General features: G+C 41.3%; 1 protein-coding gene across 2 annotated transcripts; it reads right to left on the bottom strand.

The window, feature by feature from the left end:
• Positions 1-242: 242 nt before the first annotated feature.
• On the bottom strand, positions 243-14,672 carry c9orf72 (C9orf72-SMCR8 complex subunit). Of its 2 annotated transcripts, none has more exons than XM_083997726.1 (10): positions 14,486-14,672; positions 12,973-13,474; positions 12,112-12,207; positions 11,419-11,483; positions 10,685-10,757; positions 9,729-9,845; positions 8,517-8,752; positions 8,328-8,385; positions 6,351-6,460; positions 243-1,471 (listed from the first exon to the last, which is right to left on the bottom strand). In XM_083997726.1, the coding sequence occupies exons 2-10, from the start codon at positions 13,417-13,419 to the stop codon at positions 1,285-1,287; spliced, it is 1,389 nt and encodes a 462-aa protein (XP_083853852.1). In that variant the 5' UTR covers positions 13,420-13,474; positions 14,486-14,672; the 3' UTR covers positions 243-1,284. The 2 variants fall into 2 exon arrangements, with proteins under 2 accessions (XP_083853852.1, XP_083853853.1); XM_083997727.1 differs by having other exon boundaries at positions 14,482-14,660.
• Positions 14,673-16,128: the final 1,456 nt, after the last annotated feature.

Genomic DNA, 16,128 nt, shown 5'->3' with positions numbered 1-16,128 from the left:
TAATGTGAGTCATACATTAGCACAATATCTGAAGGTGACTGGATCTTTGTTATCAGAGGCTCAACAACCTTTTAGAGCTGCTGTTTGAAAAGGTCAAGCTGGAAAATCAAACTGTTTATATCTTTTTTTAAATCGCATTCTTCATTCTTTTAGGTATACGGATCCAGTTGTGCCAGTTTCTGATTCTAAAGGAATTCAAACCAGTGTAAAGGCTGTTCAGTTTGTTACTGCAGTGTTTATTAGTCATTGCTCTGTCTGAACAATTACACAAAGAAAATCAGTCAATAAAACAACAAAACTGTTTGTAAAATGTAGTAAAAAAAAAAAAAAAAAAAAAAAGTATGGCACTCCATTATCAGTTCAACACATTACAATGTCAACATGATTTGCATTTTTGGAAGCAATGCTCTAAGCAAAGAAACAAAGTTGATTGCCTATAAGATGCAAATTTCCTACTAATCCTAACAGCAAACAGCAGCTTTATGGCTGTAGGAAGAAGGGGAAAGAGAGAGAAGAAAAAAATCTGTGCAAATCCATTTAAAGCCTGACAAGGTAAAGGTATATAATATTAACACTCACAGCCTGCGGTTTAAAGGGATTGTTATGATCATTTTCATTTATACTGCTTTTGTATTCTCTCTAATAAAGTCCCTCTGCTTTTTGATTACTCAACCTTTCAGTACCGTCACCCCATCTGCACTATTCACATTCACAAAAGCAGGTATTAATTGAATTCTTTTTAAAAAGGGAACCCTTGAGTTCTGAAGGTTGAAAGGCCAACCGAGGCTGATGTATAACACAGGCAGTGAAGACACTAATAACGCATGTTTTCATAAATATAATTAAAATTAAATTGCAAATGTCCTGGTGGTGGGCACCGATTCTCACACCATAAATTAATACAGACCCTCTACTAACAGAAGGCATGGAAAACATGAATAATTCATCCTGCAGAGAATAATTTAAGCCCTCTAAAAACATTAAACTCACATTATGCTTACAGTTTGTCCAGGCAATATATCAAAACCTTAACTCTAATGGCTCATAACAGCAGTAACGATCAGTCTTTAAAACCCTGTCTGGTACAGGTCAAGACACGAAAGGGAGGCAGAATGTTCTGTCTCATTTCAGCAAAGCACAAACACATATTCAGGTTAATTGTCTTGTGAATACACAATCGCATGCTTCCATGTAACAATAAAAACAAATCATTGACAACACAACAAAACCTTCTCTTTCCATTAACCGTCTCGTATTATGTGAAGTGCAGGTGAGGAATAAGAGTCAAAAGCTCATAAGGACGTCCCGCTCCTGCATGCTGGTGTAGAATGGCTTCCCGAACACAAAGGAGTGGAGTCCCGCCCTCAGCTTCTCGGCAAAGGCCATCACGATGCTCAGGTCTCCCTCCACCGTCAGATCCAGGTCCGTCTTTAAATTACGCAGGGATCGAAACGGCTTCTGCCCTTTTTGCCTGTGAGGGGGAGGCGGGGAGGACATTGTAACTGTAGTGTATAAACTGTTAACAACCTGCAATACTCTGGGTCAGAGGATTTGCATTAGCATCTCGTTGGGTTGCAGGTGTGCACAGGAACGCCATGCCATGATGAATTATGTATGCTGCTACAGGACGGCAACTGAGCATAAACAATCTTGTCAAGGCACCTGTAAAATAACACGACCTTAAGACCTCAGGCTGTTCGTAATACCGTAAACAAGAGTGCTCCTGTGACTTCATACCAACACGCAAAGCAATGGTATCGCTTGGGTAGTTAAGTGCTGTCTCCGGTGTAAGATATGTTCAAGGTTTTACTAGTGAGAAAAGAATTACGCTCAAAACATCTCAGCTGGGAACATTTGAATCAGTTTAGACAGAAGGAAAGAAAAATATAAAAAAAAAAGGTTTTATGGTCAGAAAAATAATGGAAACAATCTATATTGATGAATAAATAACACTAAAAAAACCATCAACATTGTACTGCTTCTCTAGTTCCTCCTGAATTTCAGCTTCAGAGAAACACTCTGTTTTGTGAATTCAACACCCTGAGGAATCAACCGCCATTTATGCGCAAATCTTTTCGTAAAATTGCAGGGTTTTTTTTTTTAACGACCACAGTTCCTGGAAAATTTCAAGCTTTTGAATGTAACAGCAAAGTTTTGAAGTTGCAGCACATCACATGCAACGGGAACACTCAATTAGGTGTGACGTTTTTTGCCTTCGGGCTGCGCATAGTGAAAATGTTGAAACTTGTGCATGAGGTTTTCACATGTGCCCCGGGGTTTTATGAATCTGTGGGAATACATGTGCAGAGATCAGATGGAAAAAAGTGATTTGAAAGAACTACAGACCCCGTGAGATCTGAGTTTAGACACGGGTTTTACATGACTGTCACATGACTGTCAGTAGTTTTAGGGTTAAAAGTTTTTTTCATGTCATTGTCATCATTTTTGTTTTTAGTTTTTTTTTTTGTCTTGTGCTGGTTATGTATTTTGTGGGTTTCAATTTTTACTCTGTTTGCCCTTTGAATAAATATCCCCAGGGGACAAATAACATTTCTTGGATTGAATTGCATGCATTACATTAATCATAAGTTATTCAATTAAGCCTAGGTCAGGGGTTAGTGTTTAAATATTTATACGCTCAATAAAGAAGCACTTGCTGATATCTTCTGGCAACGAGAATAAAACAAGACTGTGTAGAGAGGCAGAAGATTAAATGGAGTGGCTTCTGTCCTGAAACACGCGGGAAGGTCAGTCTGCTGACAGGGAGGATGGAAGGCGATGAGTCAGGCGCAGATGGAGCAATGACCAGGTCACCTCAGGGAGGGCGGTGTGAAAAAAAAAAATTTGGGGGGAAGCTAAAGACATGGTAGACTGCCGAGTCTCTGATGAATTGTCGGGGGCTTAAGGGGGGTGCTTCTGGAGCTGAGCCAGAAGGTGGTTTCTGTAATCCTGATGGGACCAGAGCGTGACTGGACACACAATTATTCCAAGCTCTCCCAATCCTTACAGAGGAGGGAATTCTATGGGTGTATTAGAGTGTAAAGTCACAGTGCATGGCTTTTAACTTGTTTTATTGTTGAGTGACTGCTCTAGTTACTGGCTAAATTAAAGGTGCATTAATGCAAAATCATTATGCTGTGTGGGGCCATCAAAAGCCACTAGGTCACCTTGCAGCCTGGCATACAGTCTCATTTCTGTGCTTGAGTGGGGGGACGGGGGGCAGAGAAACGAGAATTTCTCTGTCAGTGATCAAATGGCAATCATAAAAACATAATTTAGAGTTCTGATAATGATGATGATGATGATGATGATGATGATGGGGGAAGTGCCACTGTTGGCCCCACTCCAGAGCGCTTCACATCATTTTCTTACTCGACACATCATTCACTTCATTCATGCTATGTCAGCAGGGGAGCTGCCAGCCACTCCGCGTGATGCTGAGAATTCATCATCCTGTGTAGCCGGAGCAGCAGCCATGTCTTCCCAACATGAATCATTATTAACCTAATATTAATTTTCATCATTTTCCCAAACTAATGCTGTAATAATTACTCTTGTTTATGAGTCTGGAAATATTGGAATCAACTGTTTGTTCTGTAAAATTACAGGGAGAAAAAAAAAGTCTCCTGGTCTGTTGTCATAGGTTATCACAGCCCCAAGGTGAAGCTGCTGCTTGTTTGGTCCATTTGCAAATCTGATGATATAAAACCCGACCACAAGCTGACAGGAGCTGCACATCGTCAGATTTTTAACGCAAAGTGTTCAACATTTTTGCTTGACAACTTACTTTAATGACTGATCGATTGCCAAGATTGAAAAATAATGAAGCGTCTCATTCTACAAGTCTAATATCGCTCTGCAAATCTTCAGTGGTTTCGAAAAAAGACAAAAAAAAACAACCACCACCCAATTATCTTCTTCCATCTGTCAGTCTTTTTCATATAACTCTTTGGACCTTCCTGTCTTGTTGTGGTGTTTTGCAAAGCCTTACTACTCTTATTTCCAGCAGTACCAAGGGTGCCGCACTTCTACAGTCCTTCACCCTTGAATCTATCATTTGTAGTGTACTCATTTATTTGTTTTGTATGCACTAAGGCCCTGCTCTGCTAGAAGTCTGCGATGGTCCTCATACATAAATGTTTCTTTTTTCTGTATTATTCTCAAATTGTGAGTCCAATGTCCTGCTGCTAAACTCAAGGACAGTTTGTTTGTGCTCTTCACCACATACACATACAGTATGAGGTCAGTCCTTTGAAGGACAGATTTGGAACTTGGGGCCATCCTTGCCCGCGTTTCTTTTATGAGACAGGAAACTTGCCCTTTGAGTGTGTGTGATGTTAGTTATTTCCTGACAAAGCATGTCTCAATGATCTTCAAGTGAGGACATGCCCACCATATTGGAATTTGGGGGGCTGTAAACAGGATGTTTAGTGTAGGGAAGTGAATGCAGCAAGTCAGCTGGGAGCTACAACTAGAACTCTGCATCCCTGTGTATACATTTGGTGGAATACACAGAGTCAACAAGATTTCTCGTGCAACGCATCAAGGCTATACATGAAGAACAGAGTGAGCAGAGGGATGCCTGAATTCTTTGCACTGCTTCTCTTGCGAATAGTGTCCTGACCGTACGCTTCATTTTGTCTCTGTTTGACAAACTGCTCTTCATCTTCATCTGTTCACATGGTGTCTGCTGTGCACCTCCAGTCAAGTGAATCTGAGCTGAACTTTCCCATATTCCCACACAAGTCTATGCAGTGCACACATATTGTAAGCTAAAGGATGTGCTGCAGTTCTGAGTGTGCTCTCTAACCCACTGAGAATAGATCCTTCCAAAACTAAGTTAATATTTTTGGTTCCATATCATTCTGTGTTGAGTATTTTGTCCCTCAGGGATCGCCAGAACCACACGCCAAAATGGCAAAACCCTGGGGACCAGATGCAGAAAATATCAAGTATTTTCAATCAAAATTGGTACATGTGTGGTAGATCAGGGCAAAACTATATTATTTTTGGTGATGTTTCCTATTTTTTTTGTAGTTTAAAGAGAGTTCTTTACCAACACTGGTGCATGACTGGATCATGTAGAGGTGCCCACTGTGGGCTTAGCACTCTACTGAGTCACTCCGGTTTACTGGCTGTTTGCAAACTACAGGGAAGCAGAGGAGTGCTTCCAATACACTGAGCCTTGCCTCCAACATGGCAAATGATCTATTTTCATCGCATATATCAATATCACTAAAGGAGACACATTAAACAAAGACAGCAGGGAGTTACAGAAGCCATTGCTATGTCCTAAGATAATGAAACCAGCAGATTTGACTAGCATGCAGTGTTTCGTACCCGTGCAGGGAAGTTACATAGTACAGTTTCAGCCGACGCGACCCGGCTCAGGCTGCGGCGGCAGCACCATTCATCCTATTAACCATTTTTCTACCATTGCAATGAGTCTGGAAACATTATTTTAAGGCCGAAAAACTCAGCAATGTTACTTTAAAATGCAATTTAAAACAAGGAAGCAACTTTCACAGGAGCTCCTGAAAGCAGAGGTTTTATATTGATATACCATTATGATAAATTATACATATCAAACAGTGAAAACAGAGATAAAGACCAACCGCTAATAAAGACCTGTGACCTTCCACAATCGAGCTAAATTACTTGTTGAGGTGGAAATACCAAATTATTGTGAATCCCAGACAGAAGGAGTGCTCTGTGTTAGAGCCAAAAAAGAAAGATATTTTGACAATAGTGACTTTCTTTCTAGGTGATGATTAGTGATAAATCAGTTCTCTATGTCTTTGCTTATGTTGTCAGATGACACTGTGGTTATAAAATCAGGGTATAGCAGCAGCAGAGAAGCAGCTTGCAAATGGTTTCGAGGCCAACGTGTAGTCGTAACAGGCTGAATTCAGTCACAATTTTAACCTTGTTCCGTTGTCACTCAACAGAAACAGAAAAATGAGAACAGCTTGGTTGGAAATTCGGCTCTATTGAAATTGCACACATGAGCAGAGAGAGTAGAAGTGGGGCAAACAGGTGAAGAGCTGAAACCAGCCGACAGTAGGCAGAACGCAAAGTTAACCTGATGACATCCGTTTTTTGTTTTTTTTTACATTGGTGCTGACAGTTTTTAAATGTGTGCTTTATTTCACACACTGACCAGATGCACTCAAGCTAGACGCATTTAACAAAGTCATGTTTTGTTTCTTCCTGTGGTGCAGTAGCTGCAGTGTGTGTGTGTGTGTGTGTGTGTGTGTGTGTGTGTGTGTGTGTGTGTGTGTGATGGTTTATTGCCACATGTTAATCCCTTTTGTTGTTTGGATTAAAGTCTTATTAGTGACAGCTCTTACGTTTCGTCCTCGATGTACTTGAGCAGTGTGAGGGCCTTCCTGTGGAGCAGCAGCAGGAACTGGGCCAGGTAGGTGCTCCGCAGGGACAGACCCGGCTTCAGCATGAACACCTGGGTACGACACAGGATGTCAATTAGTAGTCCGGTCTACAACTCGACTGGAAATACTTGGAATAATACACCCGCCCCCTTCTCTTTACTGTTCACCTTGAGAGAGAAGCATATTGCTGTTGTCATGAAAAAAAAAAACTTGTGAATTCAACTCTGGGAGCACTTTCAGCAGCACAGATGACGGGTTGTGACCCTTGAGAATAAATCCGAATGTCTTGTATCCGTGGGCTCTAGAGATAACTACAGTGGAAACACATATTTCCTGTATGTGACACGATTCGCTGTCTGTTTGAGACATCAATCGAAATATGACGGTGGATCTACCACTTTCAACTTCACAATGTCACCCTGCTGTGAAATGTCACATAATAAAACCTCTCCACATTCACTTCTGTTACATTTAAAAGCAGCAGCTGGTTTAATCTTCGCTGTAGAGCTGACAAACTGCACATCATTTAATAGCTCGCGACTCAATGAGGAAATACCATGTTTTTCTTTTGTACAAGTTGGTTCAGTATCACTGCAGTGACTGTTGCCCATACAACAAAGAATTTTTATGTCAAACAACCACACGTACTGACCAGCACTAGTTGTATTTGAATACACACAGTAGCACAACCCATAGATTTTTGCTTTTTAACCATTTAAAGCACTTTGTTCTGCACTCTATGCATGAAAATTGCTTTATAAATAAAGATTGATTTACTTATTACTTATACTTATTGGTAACCAGAATAAGTGTGTGCAGGCTGAAAAAATAGTAGTGAAGGATCGGAGGAACTAAAATGTATAACACAAGATACCAGATTCATGACTGTAATCAAAAGTGATTACACACAAAACTGAAAATCTATAACTGTACACAGAGGAAGTGATTGTTGAATGGTTCAAATAATATTGAGAAAATAATGAAGATTTGTTCCAACTACCTCAGCTTGTTGATGAACAACATTTCTATGACGACACATCTACAGTATTTAAAGGTGTACAGAAATGGCAGTTTACCCGACTAAGGAAAACGAATTTGATTGGTCGTTATCGAGTGGGCGGGATATTCAAAGCTTGGGGCGAGCCCGAGCTCCGTGTGTGTGTGCGTGTCTCAGACGTTTGAATGACGGATGACGGATCCAATATCAGTGCCTGGTGAATCGTGTACAGGCTGACGTATAATCCGTGCGCCTGCATTATCCAATGCGAAAAAAAAAAATACACACTTTCATCCCGGATTTACTCAAAAATAGAATTTTGCACAAAGTTTGGCCTACAACGTCTGAAAGATGAGTTATCACATTAATTTTATGATCCAGAGTGGGCTCAAATTCAGTTTTCTTTTCTGTACACCTTTAAAGGGGAGCTATGCAAGTCCGGTCGCTTTTCCGCTGTTTTGCTAACCCTCCTCCTGACCATGTGCGTTTGTTTTGTTGTTATATATCATATACATGTTACAACGTATATTTGTATATCTGTCAAAAACAAGAGATTACGGGTTATGGGGCGTGTTTGTGTTGCAATGCTGCCAAGACGAGAGCTGGGACACCGGGGCGGCAGTGCTGATCTTGCAAGGATGGTTTTAGCCTCCATTCTCCTTCGTAACAAGTTACATGTCATTTATTAAATCATCACAATTACTGGGAAGCTGTTTAATTAAGGTAAAATGTAGCATAGGAAGATTTTTGATGTAGAAGGGCTTTTAAGTTTTATTTTATTCATTATTTTGCTTTTGTTGTTAAGTTGATATATAGTTTTGTTCCTGACTGTAAATGACGTGTGTCTTTATTTGCTTGTTTCCTGATGTCCGGATGAGTTTTAATTTTTTTACAGGAACAATAAAGAATAACATATAGAGGAAGTGTTGCTGTATTCTTACCTCATCTATAAATGACTTCACCAACGTGTCTCTATGCATGACGTCCTGAAATATATTCCTGTGAAAAAAAAGCCACAGTGGTTGTCATATTTAATTTAAGAGGAAAGCAGTAGTGTATCCAGAAAGAAGAAGCAGACGTGGGGCTCTCATGTCACACAAACACAGTAGATGGATGAGTGCACGGCTTACAGGTCAGGTGTGAAGGTTTCATCAGTGTGGATGACTGTGTCTGGGGGGATGTCTTCCTCGCTGTCCGTCTTCCAGAGCGTGCTTAGCTCAGACCGCATGTAGCGCCGCTGGTTGTACGTGTGCTCGTGGCACGGCGGCATCTGCTTCACCGTGTTGATGTCGACGTCGATGTGAGTAGTCGGGTACGCCGAGTAGAGCACCTGGCGGAAAGGCAGCACGAAGCTACCTGTGGAGTCCTGGGAATAAAAGAAAGAAAACACAAGGGGGGGGGGAAGTGAGTGGAAGCCCATACTGACAACATGCCAACTCCAGGCTAATCTTACCACCTGGTATGATGATTTTTTTATGTGATGTGTGAATGCATGTTCATATTATTCATGCCATGTCCCGAGAGCAGACAAGTACAGCAGAGACTATGTTTAAACATGAAGAAACAACAATGGAAGAAACAGAAGAAAAGCAAAAAGCAAGCAGCTGCATATGGAAATACAATAAACAAAAGACATCAAAGTAGCTTCGCAGAAACATCCTAAATCCACGTCTTATGCGTGCAAAGAAGCTTTAATAAATCATTTCACATTTTGCAAACATGGAGCTTCCAATATCCTTTTTTGGTTGTTTCTACCTGGGCCAGTTTTAACAGCATTTTACAGAGATGTCTAAAATAAGATCCTGCAGGAGCTCAACGACACATCCAGTGTGCACAACACTAACTCTGAATGAACTAACAGGCTCCCCCAAACCAAACCAATCTTTTGTCGTTCTCATTCTGCTCATGTTGATTTGTGGCTTATGTAGAGTCGTACCTGCGCTGCCTGAGGGAACCTCCACTGTAAATACTGTGACAAATTCTCTTAAAGCTGAAACTATGCTGACAGTCAATTCTCTGTTCTGCACTCGACCCAAAGTAATAGTGGAAAACTTTGCAGCTAAACACAGAAGAGCAACAAAACAAAATCCGTTTACATGCTGCAACTGCCTTATTAAAAAACAAAAAAAAAACAATTAAAAAGCTCCATGTATCAAGATAAACCTGAAACATCTGCTGTGTAATAACAAAAAGATCCCGCTGCAACATTTTTCAGGTCTAAAAAATGAAATTAGGTCAGAACAAGAGACTGGCAAAGATCAAACAAAAGACCAATAAGGGTTCTTATTGAAATCACATTAATAACATATTGCTGTATACAGAGAGAAAGAACTGGCGGCTACCTTGAGAAGACCCTGAACAAACAGGCCGGTATCATATTTGAAGGAAGAGTCGCTCTTGCAGAGGCGAGAGCACTTCCTCTCGGCCGGCGTGAGGAAGAGGCAGAGAGTCCGAACAATCTGCAAGAAAACAGACTTGTCAAACAAACAGTGACAGTTTCAATCACTGACATTACACAGATAACACAGACTAATAGATTTCAGGCAAAAGAAACTGTTTTGGAAATAATTTCATGATCACGATAAGGGGATACCTAATACAGCTATCGGGTTTCTATTTCAAAAACGTGGGCAGAAAATCAATTTATTTCTGTGCTGGTTGTTATGATTTTCTAGAAAAAGTGGTTTGCAAATGAAGCTAGATTTTCATTTTAAACCTTAATCTAACATCAGGTTTGAGGCTAGATGTTAGATACAGATAAAAGTGTTGATTTAATTGGTACTAAATTCAGGCCTCAAGCCAATAAAAATACAAATTAAAATCTTTTGATATTCACTGGGCAAACTGTTTACAGTTACCTTCAACTGTAGGCGGCTGTAAACAGCATGTGAGGTGCAATACCAGTTTTCTTTCTTGTTTACCGTGTCTTCTTTTAATTCAGAGATGTGCTCCATTTTAAGCAGCTTACATGACTTTACATACAGTATAACTGCTTCTTCACTGACACTGCTGCGACAGTAACCGCCGCTAAGCCCGAAGTGACAAAACCACTGACAAAGGCAGTTTTAGACTGAAAAGTGCAAGAGGGTCTCATTAACCGTAGAGCAGCAGCACTTGTCAAAACATTTTATTTCTATGTAGATGATCTCTGAGCAACAAATTGAATTGAAGGCAATTGGACTCCAGGAAGACATTTTGTCTCTTATCCATCAATCGGCCTGACTAGTCCTCACTAGTCCGACACTATGTAGATGATACATATTTTGTATATGTGCGGCTGATAATGTGGCAAATTTACCTTATTGACTTTCTCTGCGTTGCTTCCGACAACGATTGAGCAGCCACAAGTCTGCAGATGAGAGCTGATGGCCCTGAACCAAACAGACAAAGACATGCAAATTAGAGCCAATTAGCTTCACTATTCATTACTTTTATTATTATTGACAGATTTTAGGAATAATGATTGAGGCAATGGAACTGGGTCGGGAGACATTTAAGAGTCTGAGGAAAAGTCAACTCGCTCTGGGTTAGTTACATTAGCCTAATAATTCATTAGCTATACTGCTTATCCCTTTTGGGGTGGCTGGGGGGTGGAGCCAATCCCATTCCCAGCTCAGACACTGGGTGACGGCAAGGTACATTTTGGACAGTTTGAAAGTCTATCAGAGAGCTGACATATGGAAGTAAACAACCACTGATAACTTTAATGACCTCTAATGACCACAGGATTGGCTGTCACCTTGGACCTCTGAGGAATCTTCACATATCAGCTCTAAATGTGCCTCAGATTCAAGTAAATAAGTTCCAGACACAGGATGCTGAAATGATCCTGTTCGACTCGAGCAATTGGGGGCTTCGTAGCAGAAATGGACTTTCCGGACTCTCAACACTAAACAGCAATTTAGCTTTCATCCTTTCTCTGGAGGAAACTGCAGCTAAGTGAAGAGCCATTACTCATCATCGGAAGGTTGATGGGTGTTAAATGAGCATTGTTCATCATCCGTCTCCATTTGCCTGTACAGGAGTGCTTACTTGTGGAGGAAGTCCTCGTGGCAGCTGTCCCCGATGTCATCATCATTTAGCACGGTGTCTTTTATCTGCTCAGCAGGACCGAAACAAATTAGTCATTTTTACCATTGGTCTCAACGAAAACACAAGTGCTGATGGGCACGTTCGCAGACATGTCCCATGAAAAAAAGATGCAAAAACACTGTTGTGTGTGAAACAGCAAGAATCGTTCTGGGGAGCTTCTTTGTGCTACTATTTTTTGCCACATTTGCATATCAGAGGGGAACAAATCTGTCGAATCACACTGGGTGGTAATCCAGGCAGAGAACCTGGATATATCAAACCTCTTGGAAATAGAGAGTGAAAGAATAAAGCGAACAGGAATTTACCAAAGTTAGAAAGAAAAGGTTTTGTTCTTAATATTAAGAAGTGTGCCTCAAGACGCAACCCCGCTCCTTTCATGTTCCCGACACCATGATGTTTACATAATATGTTATTTACTCCCCCTTTGCTTTAACAAAAAAAAAAAAAAAAAGGTGACAAGATACATTCTAACAGTACTGGCCACCTTCTTTTTTTCCCCTTGAAAATTAGCTATAATTTTTTTCTTCATTGTTCCTCACTAAAAACATTACTGATTACATTAAACAAACATTAAGTAGCTTAAATTAATAAAATATGTGAGAATATATGTGTATGCGTGTGTGTGCTGCTCACATTTATATCTTCTGGCACATTGTGTGACTTCATAGAGGCCAACAGCTCCATGATGGGGACGATCTCCAAGCTCAACACTGAGATGATGTTGTAGCCCTGAAGATAAAGCATAGAAAACACACTGAAACAAGACTGGTGAAGATGATCTGTACTATCAGTGGATTTAATCCAGTAGTTTCAGCGCAACATTTGATGAATGGGGCAGAAATCTTAGATTATAAATACTAACGTGTTGTTTTCTGTTCTGTTGTTTCTCTAACAAATAAAATCCAGTTTCTCAAATAGCACAAAGCAGCACAAGATTTGACATTTGGTCTGTGCCAGAATCACACAGTGGATGGATGCAGCCCAGGAAGCAGTATTTGTCAGCTATGTGGCACAGAGGACCATGATGTATGTAATCTTTCAAAGCAATGCAGCTAACAGAGCAGCAGAGGGAAAGAGCAGCAGGTGTATCAGGCAAAACAAAGACCTACTCAAATATTTATGTCAGAGTATGTCAGTCTGACAAGATGAGCACAATAGAACTAATGCCTTGGATGTGATAAACATATGCGAAACATAAATAGGCCTCTACAGCATTGTCCTCAATGTGTTGTGTGTCCAGCTCACTGGCTTTCTCTGCTGGAGCTCTCAGACATAATTAGACAACTTACTCCTCTGTGTTGGGAGATGGCAACTTTATTATTCTGCCGGTGTTGCTGCAATCCCAAATGGACAAAACAGAGGTGACGGATTACTCATTACCCCTTTGAAATCAAGACTTTGGGCCCCGATAAGGTTTTAAAGAACAGTTTATGAGCGTAAAGGGTAATAAAGTGTTTATTCATGTGTGAACAATAAGAGCACGTCAGCAGGTACCTTCTGCATCCAAATGCGGCCCTTGCGGATGACGTGTTTTAGCCTCTCCACACATATGGTGTGCAGAGGCAGGTAGAAGGCCAGCTCAGTCTGAGGTAGGATGATGGACAAGGCACACGTGTTCTTGTCTCCCTTCAGCTCGCCGTCAAAGATGAGAGACACGATGATGACGCCCTTTTCCGCCAGGACAAAGAACTTCACATCCACTGCGCCACACTCGGCGCTGCGCAGAATCTCCCCATTGAGGGTGTGATTGGCCAAAAAGGTGACCTCTCCATCGCTGAGGAACATGGACTGGTCGCCCTTCGGTGACCAGATGTGGCGCACCCGTGGGCCCAGGATGTTGTCCCAGTAGGCGAAGGTGGCGGCGAGCAGCGGACATTCTCCCTCTAGTGCTACTTCAGACTTCGCCACAGCTGGTGACTGGGGTGGACAGCCAGAAGACATCAGAGTGGTGTGGAAATTTTGCTGCTGTCCTTTGTAAGGCTGAGTGATGTTCAACCTATATCCAAAAAAAAAAAAAAAAGATTATGTTTATGATTTTAGTGATTATTCAAGTGTAGTTTGGTTAACAGCTAAGTTTTGCTACAACTTTTGTAAGTCTCTCATTCTCATCTGCTTCCTTCTGAATAACCGTCAGAAATCACAGGGGTTTTTTTCAACTAAAGTGAAGCAAACAATGAAATCTAATACTTCTCTGTGGAAATGAAACTGATTTGTTTTGTAATTTGAGTCAGCTGATGCTTCCCAAGACTCACCCAAAAACAACTTCTCCTTTTTTACAGTAAAACAATGTGCAGTTTGACAAATGTGAACCTTTTATAATGAACAAATGTAAATTCTCTAAAAAGTTTGAGCAAACTCTGTTCAAAAGTGTGGGGATTTAATGTTAACCATTTGCTGCAAAATATTCTCTTATATTCTTAATCAACAGCCTGTGGGATCAACTGTAAACTTCTACTGACTTTGACTTTTATACCTAATATATTAGACATTTTATTACCGTGAGACATCGCTTTGTATTTCACTTCCCTAGCCGTTCCCTGGATAACATTATTAGGCATGATACCTGAAGGCTTGAGAGAACAAGTCTGACACACACATTTATACGACGATAAATACAGGTGTTTGATTTACGCCGAATTTCCCAGAAACCCGCTGTGGTTTGGGCTTTATAGCTGTTTTGTAACCAGACAGCAAAATGTATCAGCAGCGAGGAAATGAGGCTTTATTTTGACAGACCGTCAATATGGAATTGCATAATTCTCACACATAAGACAGCAGGTAAACGCACCACAGTTTCGTACATTGGAGAGTAAAACACTGATTGAAACTCGGCTGCAGCTTCACGCCTGTAGCTTCACGCCTGTACCGGTGAGGAGTAGGAGCTACAGTCACATGTTTGATAGTAACGCTAAATCATTGTTTTGAAGCAGGTAAATTAAGCTCGCTAACCAGGCTGAGCTAACCCAGCAGCGACAGGAGGCAAATAAATGACATCGCCATGACTCACGTGTTCGGTCTTTTTGGTGCCAAATCGCCACACTGCAGTTTGTCTAGAGGAAGACTTTGAAACGCTGCTGTGTTGACATTATTACGCTTCGTCTGTTACCCGGTGTAACAACCTAACGGTGGTTAGCCATTAGCCAGCTGTAGTTTTTTGTTGTCTTGCAGACACTTCCTACAACGTCACTGCTACGTCAGCAGATGACGGGGGCTGCACAGCGCAGCGCCCTCTAGCGCACGAGAACCGGAAATGGGCAGTGAGGCAATGATGTCATTTTTATTCCGGGCGGCCACCTGCAGAAAATGAGTTATTTAAATTCATGTAGATGGAGCCTGCCCACCCAAATGGTTGTATCTTAAGGCAGAAACTTGGTGTTTGCCTTTTAATTTCGTAGTTCTCAGGGTATGTTACTGTTAGACCTAATTAATGGCACCCCTGCCTGCACTGCACATCTGGAGACCTAATAACTGTTCCTCTCTCTTTTTCTATCAAGCAATCCAAGACATCTCCCAGGAGCATCTGACTGCAAATCTCCGCGGGGGAACCTCAAGACAGGTTCTTCATGTGATTGGGTTATTTCCTTGCAGCTATATCTGACATTGTCGGATTTTCTAACAGTTATCCAACTATCCAGGAGCCTCCCATTCCTTTGTAGAGCTAGATATACACACTTTATACACACTTGATTTATACCTAATTCACAATAGTATACCAAGTGGTCTCAGCAAGGCACTAATGAGAAGGCTGCCACTGTTGGCTTTAATGGCTCATCAGCTATTCAAACACCGAACTGCTCCTGCAAATAGTCAGCCTTAATTATGCAAGAGAATTACACCTTGCTGGTGAAAATGGTACACTCAGCTGTGCCCACCATGGTGTCCTGTCCCCCCTGAATAGTTTTTACATTTTAGCCCACAGCTGGTGTCCATTCTCCCCAGTCTGGCCGCACTTTCTTCTGAGGCCTCTTGGGACCTGTTGTATAGCAGCAACCTCTGTGGCTGAAAAATACAGGAGCGGAAAATGTCCATGTTTTCTTTCTTTCTTTTATTTAATGGTTTTCTTGTAATAACCGGTAGGCTATACTATTTCATTATCTCGATATAACAAGGTCAATTTTCTCATGATCGCCTAACAAAGATCGTTTTCACGTGATAACGAGTTAAAGCAGAAGTAAGCGGAATATTTGTGTTAATATAAGTCTTAAAAAGTTATATCTTCCGACGGGCCGGCAATCTCTTACATAGAGTGTTTGGTCCGAAACACGGGTCTGTCAGTCACTCTGCTCTGCTGTAAGCCGAGGAGAAAACTTTCCTTGTATCCTACAACCTTTATCCAATGAGGAGAGAGAACGGCATGAAGGGCTGTGTGTGCAGTCAAGGGATGCGCGTGAATGTGGTGACGTAGGGACGAGGACCAATAGATCCATGACAAGGGCGGGGGCTGCTAACTCCATCGGCTGACAAGAAGATAGCCAAAACGACCGGATCGCTTACTTCTGCTTTAACTCCCATCCTATCCTGTTTAAGGTAATGAAGCTACTCGCTGCTCAAATAAGCTCATGAACACATTGCTGTCAGAAATGCAACTTTATGTTAGCATTATGGTATTTCAAACAGACACCTGTTGGCTGCAACCTCGGGCTTTCCTAC

This window comes from Trachurus trachurus (genome assembly GCF_905171665.1).
Source record: "Trachurus trachurus genome assembly, chromosome: 22".
Lineage (NCBI taxonomy): Eukaryota > Metazoa > Chordata > Actinopteri > Carangiformes > Carangidae > Trachurus > Trachurus trachurus.
This window is presented reverse-complemented; position numbering and strand designations above follow the sequence as displayed.

What these genes read in the sequence shown, in the direction of transcription:
- c9orf72 (XM_083997726.1), bottom strand. Translation starts at nt 13,419, where the DNA reads ATGTCTTCTGGCTGTCCACCCCAGTCACCAGCTGTGGCGAAGTCTGAA. An exon ending in ACGCAGAGAAAGTCAATAAG is followed by an intron (nt 9,846 to 10,684) that starts GTAAATTTGCCA and finishes GTTTTCTTGCAG; the next exon opens with ATTGTTCGGACTCTCTGCCT. An exon ending in AAGTACATCGAGGACGAAAC is followed by an intron (nt 1,472 to 6,350) that starts GTAAGAGCTGTC and finishes TCCCCCTCACAG; the next exon opens with GCAAAAAGGGCAGAAGCCGT.